This window comes from Rhinatrema bivittatum, chromosome 2 (assembly GCF_901001135.1).
Source record: "Rhinatrema bivittatum chromosome 2, aRhiBiv1.1, whole genome shotgun sequence".
NCBI classification, from domain to species: domain Eukaryota; kingdom Metazoa; phylum Chordata; class Amphibia; order Gymnophiona; family Rhinatrematidae; genus Rhinatrema; species Rhinatrema bivittatum.
In genome coordinates, this window is record NC_042616.1 from 670,335,012 (window position 1) to 670,347,976 (window position 12,965).

The 12,965-nt window shown below is 41.0% G+C and overlaps 1 protein-coding gene across 10 annotated transcripts in view; it reads right to left on the minus strand.

Annotated features, from left to right (window-relative positions):
* Positions 1-12,965, minus strand: part of STAU2 (staufen double-stranded RNA binding protein 2) — a 559,185-nt gene that overhangs the window by 527,364 nt on the left and 18,856 nt on the right. For 9 of the 10 annotated variants that reach the window (XM_029591479.1, XM_029591480.1, XM_029591487.1 and 6 more), the window contains exons 2-3: positions 9,608-9,812; positions 2,573-2,703 (exon numbers count right to left, since the gene is read on the minus strand). In XM_029591479.1, the coding sequence (XP_029447339.1) occupies positions 2,573-2,703; positions 9,608-9,803 (327 nt within the window). In that variant the 5' untranslated portion in view covers positions 9,804-9,812. Of the gene's footprint in view, positions 1-2,572; positions 2,704-9,607; positions 9,813-12,965 lie in introns of those variants that run through there. The other variant, XM_029591488.1, reaches the window with a different exon arrangement.

A 12,965-nucleotide genomic window follows, 5' to 3' on the forward strand; every position in this document is an offset into this window, starting at 1 on the left:
CTTTCTGACCACCGGTAAGTTGGAGTGAGGAGATTCCCAGGATTTAAGGAGGACTGATTCTAGGACTGAATGAGGCGGTAGAGCCGTCTGTTCCGAGGGGACATCTAGTATGTTTAAGAGCCCAAAAACTTCTTTCCGGGGTCTGGGATCTTTCGAATTTCTACATAAAGCAAGGCCCCCATTTTTTCCACAAACTTTGGATATGTGAGATCCTCAAACAGGGAGGTGTGTTCCGGAAGGTCCTCTGGTTTACCTGAGGGAAGCCAGTAGAAGAAGTAGGGGATAAAGAAGTAGACTGATGTGGAGGAGGAGACTCTGGCCTCTCCAGCTCTTCCTCTGGATCTGGGGATGTGTCATACAGCTCCCGATTCCTTGGACTTTGTGTTACGAGAGTGTGAACTGATTAGAGGAGAGACCACTCCATGATGAGGCTTGGAACACTTTGAGTCTGAGATGTGAAACCTCGGAGAACTGACCTCTGGATAGTGGGAGGCAAAAAATCTGGATAGAATGGTTGAAATTTGGTGCATGATCTCTGTAGAGCTATGTCCTGGAGATCTTGGAAGTGGATGCTGTGAGGTGGTACATGGGGATACCAAATGCGACCCATACATGGCTGCATAGCCTCTCTGTAAATATATGAGGTTGGAGAGTGAAGGGATCTGACAGTTAGATGCTCCCTGACCATTTTTATAGGTTTGGGATATAGTAGTTCCTGGAGATGAGAAGTTCCCTGTCTTCTTCAGCAGTTCCGTGATAGACCTGAATATACCTGCTGACTGTGGCGTGAAGATCCTGATGAGATAATGGAGGGGGATCTGGCTCATGGGGACAAGACCTGGGTTGGAAGGTCTTCAGAATGGGTTCCATGTCCACTGCCACTTCTAGGTCACGGGATTTTTGTTCTTTAGAGACGTTACACGTATCTCTAGATGTAGGTCTCTCTTGGTATTGAAATCTTGGGTTTAGATCTTCTAGAAGGTCAAGATCTTCCTGTAGAGGTTTTAAGAATCTGGACTGCATCATTGGATGCAATTCTGTATCGTGGAATGAGCTTGCGAGGCACAGTTGGCTTTTCTGCGTCATGTTGGTGTTTCATCTGACACTTTGCGCCGTGGACTGGTGCCGATGTATGGTTATCCAACACAGGTTTAACTTAGGATGACGCTGGCTTGTCACGAGATGACGCAGATGTTTCGTGCTTCGATGGCTTGATTCGATGCAAATGCTCGGGGCGCATCATGCACCCTGAGCATAGGACAATGCAGAGACATGAGTCGATGGTGTCATATCAATGTGCTTGGGCTTGCCACGACCTGCAGCGTATGGTCTTGCCAGCATTAAACGAGCTTCCAAAACACTGGCTCTTTTCATTTTTGGCCTAGTTTCAGGTGATTTGTAGTGCTTCTTTTTCTTTTGCTGAGTTGTCGTGTCCTCCGAAGAAGCTCTCTTTCGGGACTATGTAAGAGTGTAAGGCTTCGGGCCCGGTGACAATTGAATCACGTGGCAAAGGGAGGGCGCTAACTACCGGAGTGGGAAGAGGTTGCTTCTACCCGAAGCCTTGCGATTTTGTCAGCTCTCTACCTCCGGGCTCGAGGGGACATATGACCATAGTCCCAATAGGAAGCCTGGTCATGGTCCGGACCGAGGCAGAGATAACAATAATTGTGTCCGCCCACGGTGGACATGTGTCCACAGGAGCAGTATTTGAAGCCCAGGGCCTTCTCTGTTGTAGATATCAATGATAAAAGAGTGTGACTGAGGAGGAGAAAAAATTCACGTCCACGTGCAATGCGGAAAAAAATGCAACTGACTAAAACCATTAATGACAACTGAGGGACGTGCATGGGAACTCCCACGCATGAGCAGAGCAAAGCTCTGCTACTGGAGAAAATTCTGACCTGCACAGCCAGAGGATGTTGCACCCATTCAGCATGGCTCGCTTATCGATGGAAAACTAAAGTACTTGTACGAGTAATATTAACAGCCTCCTTCACTTTCACATGTAATCAGAAGAAAATGGTCCTTCATGCCTCATTATCCAGCGTGCAGTAATTATCCTATACAGTAAAACTTTCCAGATTGAGAACTACTGCTCAATTAAAAAGGGAGCTCAAAAGATAATAAGGAATTCTTACTTACAAAGACACTAAATGCCACTACATTTCTTTCCTAGAGGAGAAATTCCACCTGTAAGACTGTCTTCTGAACAAAGACAATTTTTTGGATCCAAGCATTTTTTGTACATGGAATCCAAAGTACCTTTTGGTAAGTAAATTTGACAATAGAAAAGAACAATCCTTTCTTACCATGAGGCAGCTTTATTTGTCTTTTTAATAGTCTGTTGCCTGGTATCTTACCTCCCACATCCCTCCCCAAGTCTGGCTGTCACAATGATAGCTTCTGACCAAGAGGCACAGTCTAAGGCTCCTTTAGAGTCCTATGCAAGTGCGCTCTGAATCAGCCAGCAAGTGTAACTGTGGTGCCAAAGCCAAATGCCCTCCTTCTTGGGAGGCTGTTGATGCTGACTCCCAACATTGCTAGGGCAGCTCATTGTGGACTGTACACTTACCTTGGCATGAGCAGGCCCTTTTTCATTCAGAAGCTTATACTGGGGTTGAATTCGATTAAAACGGGCTAACTCATTTACCAGACACATTGGAGTTTTCTCTTTGGGGTTTGCCATGTTATCTTGGAGAAGAGCTGTAAACGAACAAACAAAACCTGTAAATGTTTGTAAGAAGTCAGCTCCACAATTTACATGATTAAAAGAAGGTTTGCTTTCACTAGGTCCATATGTGTGGCCAGGCCTACGAAAAGCTCAAACTTCTTATATAAAAGGAGTTCAGAATTATCAATTTTAAAGATCAATTTAGAAAAAAATAAGTTTACTTTCCTGTAAACAGTGTTCTCTGTAGACAGCAGGATGAATTAGCTATTACACGTGGGTGACATCATCTGATGGCAACAACACAAACCTAGTTTTCAGAGTTCAGTATGCTGCCTCATGGTCCCTCAGTCCCTTCCAGAGCTTAAGCTTTAGCGAGCAGTCAACTCTCCAGAATTTGAACAGGTATTAAGAATGGCTAATTCATCTTATCTATAGAAAATCCTGTTTCAGATAAGCAAACTTGCCATCTCCATCAACAAGCAGACATGAATTAGCCATTATGTGTGGGGGAATCCCAACCTGAGGGATGTATAGCAGAAGCACTTACTTAAGACAACTCAGCTCCATCAGGTGGAAAGTGGACTGCTGGGTGAACAGGAGATGCGGAATTGCTTGGCCAACGTTACTATCTCCTTGGGTCATGCTGACCAGACAATAATGAGATGTGAAGGTGTGAACAGACAACTAAGCAGCAGCTCTGCAAATGTCCTCAACAGAATGGCACTGAGATGAACCACTCAAGTCACCATGGCTCTCACCTGATGAGCCTTGACAGAGTTTGTAATCTGTAAGCCTGCCAGCACATAACAGTACACTATACAGTCAGCTGGCCAATTGGATATAGTTTGTTTGGCAACTGCCCTTCCTCATCTATTGGGATCAAAGGATATGAACATTTGAGAAGCTTGATGAAGTGGTTGAGTCCTCTTTAGGTCATACCCTAAGGCTCTCTTACATTCCAAGGAGTGAAGAGTCCACGCTCCTTTTTTGAGCTGTGAAAAAACAGCTTGATTAATGTGGAACACAGACTCCACTTTCAGAAGAAACTTAGAGTAAGTTTGTAGAACCAGCCTATTGTGAAAAACTGAAAGTATGGTGAAAATGAAACTAGAACCTGTAGTTCCACTTACTCTTCATGCTGAAGTGACATCCACAAGAAACAATACTTTCCAGATGGGAAACGTCCACCAACTTGAGAGGTCGCAAGGAAGTTTTAGGAGTTGAGCTAGGACTCCATTGAGATCCCAAGGTACTTACTGACCAGAATTTTAGAACACCATGGTCCTTTCATGAATGTTGATACCAAAGAAGGGAGAAAAACTGGAGTCCCTTGAACCTACTGGGGAAATACTGGAATTAACTTTGACTGAAGAGGTGCTAAGGCCTGAGGACGAGAGGCAGAACAGATACAGAAGCAAGTCCCTTGGTCCGTAGAAGAAAAGATCCAGTTGGCTAAACCTACACCAGTTCAAGAACCTATTCCATTTGAAACCATAGAAACTTCTGATTGAAGGTTTTCTGGCAGAAATCAGAACATCCTCCACCTATTTGGGTAGGAGTACAGAGGAAACTAGTGCATACTCAACATTCACATTATGAAAGCCAGCAAAGGCAGAGCCTGCCTTTCTCCAGTGAGATGAGATTCAAAAACATTCCCAATAGAACCGGAGACTGAATTGATAAACTAGATACAGATACCACACTTGTCACGATTGGTGTTACAAATATTACCCAAACTTGCCCTGAAGAACCTTCTGGATGGTCTTGGCCATCTGATGAATCAGTGAATATGCATAAGGTAGACAGATGCTCCAGTCTAGCACAAAAACGTTGGGAAATGATCTATAGCTGCTCAGATGCATGCAGCAGAACTTCTCAATCTTTCTGTTGTCTTCTGAAATGAAGACATTTATTACTAGCTTTCCCCAAAAGTCTGCAAACCATTGATCCAGGAACCATTCATGCAGTTGTTACACTCTGTTGAGACAATGTGGTAATGTGCTCTGAAGGTAGATTGCCTGGAAATGGGTTTTGAGATGTCCTACCCATAAGCAGATTCAAATAACCTCCAGGCAGTGGGCATAAAAACCTGTACCTCACTGTTTGTTTATCTAGAACATTGCTACACTAACTGCACTAACCACATCCTCTGGCAACAAATTGTGTGTTAAGTGAAAAAGAACTTTCTCCGTTTTAAATGTGCCACATGCTAACTTCATGGAGTGCCCCCTAGTCTTTCTATTATCTGAAAGAGTAAATAACCGATTCACATCTACCCGTTCTAGACCTCTCATGATTTTAAACACCTCTATCATATCCCCCCCCCTCAGCCGTCTCTTCTCCAAGCTGAAAAGTCCTAACCTCTCTAGTCTTTCCTCATAGGGATCTACTTAAGTGTTTGGGTACTTGCCAGATTCTTGTAGCCTGGATTGGCCACTGTTGGAAACAGGATGCTGGGCTTGATGGACCCTTGGTCTAACCCAGTATGGCAACTTCTTATGTAACTCTATTACAATTAACAGTTCATTGGCATGCCACACCAAGTGGGACAATTGTGTCTTTGCATGCAAGCTCTGTGAAGAGGACATGATAGCACTCTGGTCAGCACTGGGTCAAACAAATTAAAATTAGCGCCATGGGAACATAAGAAATGCCAACTTACCTGCTAAGAAAGATGAGGGGGCCTACGACAAGGCTAACTCCCACCTTGGTATCAAGAAAGAGCCCGCTCCAAAGGAGCCCTGACTGACAGTCCCGACTTTTTCTTCGGCTCTGAAGTGGCCAGCCCCAAAGAGTGTACCCTCACATCACTTGGGTATTTTTCTCTGTGCCTCATCTGGCACAGCAAGCTTCAGTTCCATGGACTGAGGCAAATCCAGGAATTGGCACCACTGTAGGGAAAACCTTCCCGTATATGCGGGATTGAGATGGAGAGAATTCCCACCTCGACTTCCTGTATAGGGCCCAATATTATCTTCCTCTACTGTTCAGCCTTGGATTTACATCTTTCAGGCACAGCAGACGTCCAACCATAACTATAGTGGTTGGAGGAGTCATAGTCCAAGCCAGGCAGTAACAGTAGTCAATATGCATATCCATAATGGACATCTGGCACCCACAAATACAGGCCTTGAAGCCAGTGAGCATGGACTTCTTTGCTTTGAAGTTTTCCATGCTCATCTTAATTTCTTCTTTTTTTTCAGAACTGAAAAATTCTATTTGAGGGGCTGCCGAGGCAGCAGCAAAAAATAGAAACAAGGTAGCTCAGATGAAGAAAGATGGGGATACTCATGAGGTAGTGTGCGTGCGGGAGCTCCCGCATATCCTCAACAAAGACTTTACTAATCTCTTGAGAGATGGGTCCATGTTATAGCACTATAGCGTTAATAACTAACTGGTGTTATTGTGTATTAATGTTGTTATATTTTTGTTGGAGAGGAAAAGACCTCAGCACTGGTACAGACTAAATATTTTGTCAAGTCTTAGGCCAGTCATTGCAATCATGGGTCTAAAAAAAAACTCTCTCTTTTTTATTCAAATTTTAATTCTGTTTATTAAATTTTTAATATATTAAAATTCTCTGTTTGTTTATGTTTTTCATTTATATGTAGCTGTATGTATCTTCTTGTATTCCCAACAGCTATAGAGATAAATCAAGCTTAATAGATATTGAAATCTTTGCATGTAATTCTCTTCCAAGAATTCCGTTGGGAAGAGAAGTTTATAAGATATACAATGATTGCATCGCCCTGACGCAGTTGTCAACGTCGGTGTCTTCAAGGCAGCCGCTTCAGCGCCATTTGAATAATTTTGACAGTCGTCGACATTTTGTACTCAAAAGATTCTTATGAAAGTCTTCATGAAAGATAAGTACAAAATTTGTGTTTCCTATCGGGAGAACATGTTGCTATGAAAAAAGATGGACTTTTGAATTACATGCAAAGATTTCAATATCTATTAAACTTGGTTTATCTCTATAGCTGTTATGAATATATGAAGAATATAATGTTGTCTGGATTTATCATTAAATGTTAAATGTTCAAATCTTTATTATTGCATCAACAAACTCAATTGTTTAAACTTTTATAAATTTTTGATTTTGAGTTTTTTGTAAATGAGAGAAAAGACCTCAGAACTGGCAAAGTGTCTGTTCAAACCAGATGCTTGTGGGCCAGTAAATTCAGTCACTGGTCTCATTCATCTCTCTTTTTTCATTTTTTTAAAACACTGTTATTTTTCTTCATGTTGAAAAAGGTATTGTACTCTTGTCTTTATGACATAGTTTAGTCCAATTTTCAACAATATTTGTAAACGGCTTGATAGTGATTTAAACAACTTATATTCAGCAACAAGCCCGACTTTTTCTTGAAATAAAGTATATTGCATGTGTTCAAGTTTCAGAACTGAATTATCACATCAAGACATAAGGTCGAGAGAGCAGTACTTCGCCCTGATGCAGCGTTTTTTCGCGAAACGTTAACACTGGCGGCGATTGACAGAGACCGATAGAGTCCATGTCGGCACACGCTTGTTTTGCAAAGGACAAACTTGAAACAAGTAGTCAGATAAGTGCCATTTTCCCTTCCTTTGAGATGTCGGGAATGTTTCAGAATTTTTTCAAATAGATGTGATAATTCAGTTCTGAAACTTGAACACATGCAATATACTTTATTTAAAGAATAAGTCGGACTTGTTGCTGAATATAAGTTGTTTGAATCACTATCAAGCCATTTACAAATATTGTTGAAAATTGGACTAAACTATGTCATAAAGACAAGAGTACAATACCTTTTTCCAACACGAAGAAAAATAACAGTGTTTTAAAAAAATGAAAAAAAAAGAGAGACGAATGAGACCAGTGACTGAATTTACTGGCCCACAAGCATCTGGTTTGAACAGACACTTTGCCAGTTCTGAGGTCTTTTCTCTCATTTACAAAAAGCTCAAAATCAAAAATTTATAAAAGTTTAAACAATTGAGTTTGTTGATGCAATAATAAAGATTTGAACTTTTAACATTTAAATGATAAATCCAGACAACATTATATTCTAGATTTACAGCTAGTTAATTGTCAATGTTATAACTGAAACTAGCTGTCCCTCACTTGCAGGCGAATATATGAAGATACATACAGCGACATATAAATGAAAAACATAAACCATCAGAGAATTTTAATATATTAAAAATTTAATAAATAGAATTAAAATTTGAATAAAAAAGTGAGAGGTTTTTTCAGACCCATGATTACAATGACTGGCCTAAGACTTGACGAAATATTCAGTTGGTACCAGTGCTGAGGTCTTTTCCTCTCCAACAAAAATATAACAGCAACATTAATACACAATAACACCAGCTAGTTATTATGGTTATTAATTGATACCGGTGTTTCCCTGATTTTTGTGTCATAGCACTATAGCGTAACATCACCCATGCATAAGGGCTAAATCATGTCTGCTTGTCAATGGAGAATTACAGATTTCAGAAAAATATTTTCTAAACTAAAATGCAAAGTATGTAAGGCCACAAACATTTGGAACCTTACTTACTGCAATGCTGAAACTGGTTTCCAAGTTAAGCAAATGGTAATCATTGCGAATTTTTCTGGCAATAAAAACAACACCCATAAAAAAAATAAATACCCTATGTTTCATGGACAAAACACAATGCCTCAGAAATGAGTTGATCCTCCAGTCAGGTTTTGACTTTTACTCTTCACTTCTGCCCTCAATATTTTCCAAATTTACTAAAATAACTAGTTCACAATTGTTTTTCCCCTGCTTCATGTCCAACAGGAATGTCCACCCTGCATTTTATATTTTTTCAGCCTTATAGCCCATGTAATCTACTTGATTTTTTTTTCCTTGATCCTTGTCATCTTACCCATTCCCATCACTAACTGTTGGCAAGGCATGAAATAATTTTGAAATATGATCAGCAAGCTCTAATAATCCTTTTGAAAGCTTACTTGACTTTGTTATTGATCCCTTATAGTAGCTTTCTATTCCTTGAGGATATGAACAGCACCATTTCTTGACTACAAGTAGAACACTACTTGCCAAGTGATGCACTCATAACCTTCCCTAATTCTCTAATAATCAAATATTGATTATGGAGCCCCATCTGCCTGCCATGAAGCTGGAGCTGGAAGCCATGTCTGGAAGGTTAAAAGCTCCATGTCACGGATCAGAGCAGGAGCAGGGAGTCGAGAAAAATCCAGGCATGTGAGGTAGGAGAGTAGGGGAGAGCTCAGTGCAATTTTTGGAGTATAGACAATAGGAGCAGAAGTCAGTCATGTATCAGTGTTCCTTTCTTGTAGTTAAAGTCCAATAAGACAAGCTGAAAGAATCAGGAAGAGACCTCCAAGGTTACAAGCAGGGCAGGTTTGTAGATGGCACCTTCATGTAAATAAGTGTAACTACAACTTACGATTTTTAGTAGAATCATGTGTAGGGGAGAAAAAAATCACCTGAGCCAGGGCAACTAAAATTTGGAAGATGGCAGCCACCTACTACTGAGCCACATAGAAAAGGCAGGGGGTGGAAGGAGAAGAAAGGGAAAGGCTGAAGGGAGGTGGGGAAGAGAAGGGGCTGGAGGAAGGAGAGCGCAAAAAAAAAAAAAAATGGCATAAAAGCAACCGATAAATTACAAAAGAAAACAAACTTATTTTCCTGACTCCTAGAAATTGTATAATGCCAAGTTTTTTAAAATATTTTTCTACCTCTATTCATATATACCCTCCCTCCACCCCTGTTAATCTTAGGGTGAGCAAAACTCGAAATTTGTAAGATTTGGAGATGCTGCTACTGCCATCATCCGTGAGTGACTGATGGGCCAGGATAAAACAAGAAGGCCAGGAAATGAGTTAGATTTCAAAGGGCCCCTTGGCAGAAAAAGTTTTGATATTGCTGCTTCAGAAGAATGACAACTCCTCCCTACCTGGTGAGTGATGAGCAGCAGACTCCACCAGACCAGCTGTAGGACTGGCACAGCTAGCAGCAGGTTCTGGAATGGATCCATTCATAGACGTATGCAGACCCAGAGGACTGGCACTTGTTACTGATGGGGATAGCACCGAAGGAGATAGGGGAGATCCAGAGAGGTTAGCTGAGGTCTGCATTTTAACTTGTGCCATTCTATGTCACTGCAATAAACAAAGATTTAAAGAGAGATAACTGAATAGCTGTTTGCCAACCCTTTGAGGTAAAGTAAAATCACAACTCTTATTTCTCTATTGAGGCAGTTAGATGGGTGATAAGAAGGTGAAACCTTTAGTATATGCCAGGGCTTCCCAAACCTGTCCTGGGGATCCCACAGTCAGTTGGGTTTTCAGGATATCCACAATGAATATGCATGAGATACATTTGCATACCACGGAGACAGTATATGCAAATTTATTCATGCATATTCATTGTGGATATCCTGAAAACCCGACTGGCTGTGGGGTCCCCAGGACAGGCTTGGGAAGCCCTGACATATGCAGAGAACCAGTCCTCAATAATTAGGATTGCAGATGTTATAGATATTAGTGTTCATGATGAGGAAAAAAGGCAGCCAGAATAAGAGGCTATAAGAAACCACTGCAAACCTGTTTTTAACTAAAAGCTGCAACTATCATACACTAGGAACAGTACTTCAAGAGTTCAATTGGTGAACAGTAGTACCAATCTTATATGAATCCAAAATTACATTCTTTTAGGGCTGGTCCTATTACATGCTACACATGAAGGAACTGGATTCAATTCCCAGCTCAAGTATTCAGCTCCCTGGACCAGCCAGAGCAGTTCACAGCACCTGGGAGGGGAAGGCACTAGTCCCAGTCATCATGCAATAGTGATACCTAGTAGCCAGATTTAGGGCCCATGATTCCAGGGTTCCAGAAGGAGCCCTGGTACATGGCCCTTAGCTGTGATGACTGCAAGAACTGAAGGGGATATAAAATGAGGACGAAAAATCCCCAGCTAGTTGCAAATGAAGGCTCATGGTGCCAGATTCCAGCCCCAATTCCAACTGAGCTGAGAGCCCAAAAGAGCAGGAGAAACTGTGAAGCCGCCCCCCAAAAAAAAGAAAAAAGAATTTACATTCTTTTAAATTCTTCAATTACAAGCTTCCTAGGAAAACCTCCCCAAATCAAGCTTTTAGTATATGTCACAAAGTTTGGATCTCTACAAACTGAAATCCATTTAACCAGTGCAGTGCATATTATATGACCCCTGATATTGTTAACAATTGATTTGTTCAATTCAGTGAGATGTCATTAACAGCAATATCTCCTGATTTCACCAAGGAATGAAGGGCAGTTGTATGAATCATTTGAATAAAAAAAAATACTACTAGGAGACGCTCCATGAAGTTGATAGGTAACACATTTTAACAAACTGGAAAAAGAATATTTTTACTCAGCTTACAATTAAACTGTAGAATTTGCTGCCATAGGATGTGGTGTGAGCAGTTAGCATGGCTGCATTTAAAAAGGATTTAGACAAGTTCCTGGAGGAAAAATCCATAAACCACTATTAGCCATGTAGACTTGGGAAAGCCACTGCTTATCCCTGGTTCAGGTACTTGTGACCTGAATTAACTGTTGGAGACAGAATGCTGTGCTTGAAAGACCTTTGGTCTAACCCAATATGGCATTTCTTATGCTCTTATCTGCAAGAGGACTTTTACTATGCCTAATATAAACAGAGTATTAAACAGTACTATTTTTTTTGTAAGAAAACCACACCCAACATGTACTGTAATATTCTTTACGTTTATTATAAATCACAAAACATTTTACTTGGCAAGAATTACTGCCATTTTTCAAGCACTTCCCCCTGAATCCATGGGAAGAATCATGTCTGGTAGTGTCACAAAGGAGGAATATTTTATACAGTGCTAGAGTGGGTGTGACATCATGGCCAACATGAACCAATGAGACTGTGTTCCAAATATAGCTGTAGAGTCCAAGCTCTGTGTTCAGGACCTTTGAGCATGTCTGGTTTTCAGAATAACCAACACCTGTAGGTTAACATGGTACAGAAACCAAATGTATGAAAATAGAGCTCATGAATCATCTATGAATATTCTGTAAACTAAACTGGAACACGGGTACCAAGAACTGTGTGGGAGAAAGTATGACGTAGTCTTAAAGCACAAAATATAATCTAAGAGTAAGATTTCATGGATGTGGATGAACTTCCATTCATGTTACTGCATAGCTCATGATGGGTAGGGTACAGTTTCCCGTTAATCTTACAACACCAAACTCATATTTCAAAGCAAAACTCCTCTGATCAAGCAGCTAACCACATGGAAAGCCGGAGTGATGCGAATTCAAACAGAAGCAACTGTGCATCATGGAAGACAGTACAAGAAGGGTTTCTGACAAAAACAGTGGATCTAGATCCTCATGGATACAGGAAGGACCCAGAGATGTAAACAAGAGAGATTCTAGGACGAAAACAGCAGTTTCCTTCGGAGTGAAAAAAACAACCGAAAAATAAACTGTGGTCCAAGAGTCCACCAGGAGAGACTGACAACCACTGACAGCCAAACGTCTGGAGAAGAGTGCCCAGGTATGGCTGGTAGGCCAAATGGGCAAAAGAAACCCATTCCACACCTGAAAGAACAAGCAGCAAACCACGGAAGGGCCTGGGACAGACAGAGCGTACCGAATCAGACGTAGTTGACTGCGCAGGACAGTGTCAAGGGTTTCAGGGGATGTACAAACTGACCTGTAGCCCAAAAAGGCCTGAAGCTCACTCATTAGCACTTGTCAGAATAGGTTCATCTATCCTGTCACAGGATCGTGAGGGGAGCAGAAAGGCCCTTTGGGCAACATAGAGAATGAGAAAAAACTAAGGCAGTATTGGCCACAGAATGGCAAAATAAGTGGAAAAATGTGGTGTATCCTTCCCTGCAGGTATACAGAGATAAGAACATAAGATATGCTATACTGGGTCATATCTTATGTTCTTATGTTATTATCTCTGTATACCTGGGTCAGATCAAGGGTCCATCAAGCCCAGTATCCTGTTTCCAACAGTGGTCAATCTAAGTCACAAGTACCTGGCAAGTACTGAAACATTAGATAGATAACAAGCTACTATTGATTATTAATTACCATCAGAACAGTTTATGGATTTATTCTCTAGGAACTTATTCAAACCTTTTTTAAACCCAGTTACACTAACTGCTGTAACCACATCCTCTGGCAATGAATTCCAGAGCTTAACTATGTGCTGAGTGAAAAATAATTTTCTTCGATTTGTTTTAAATGAGCTACTTGCTACTGGTCCTTCTATTATCTGAG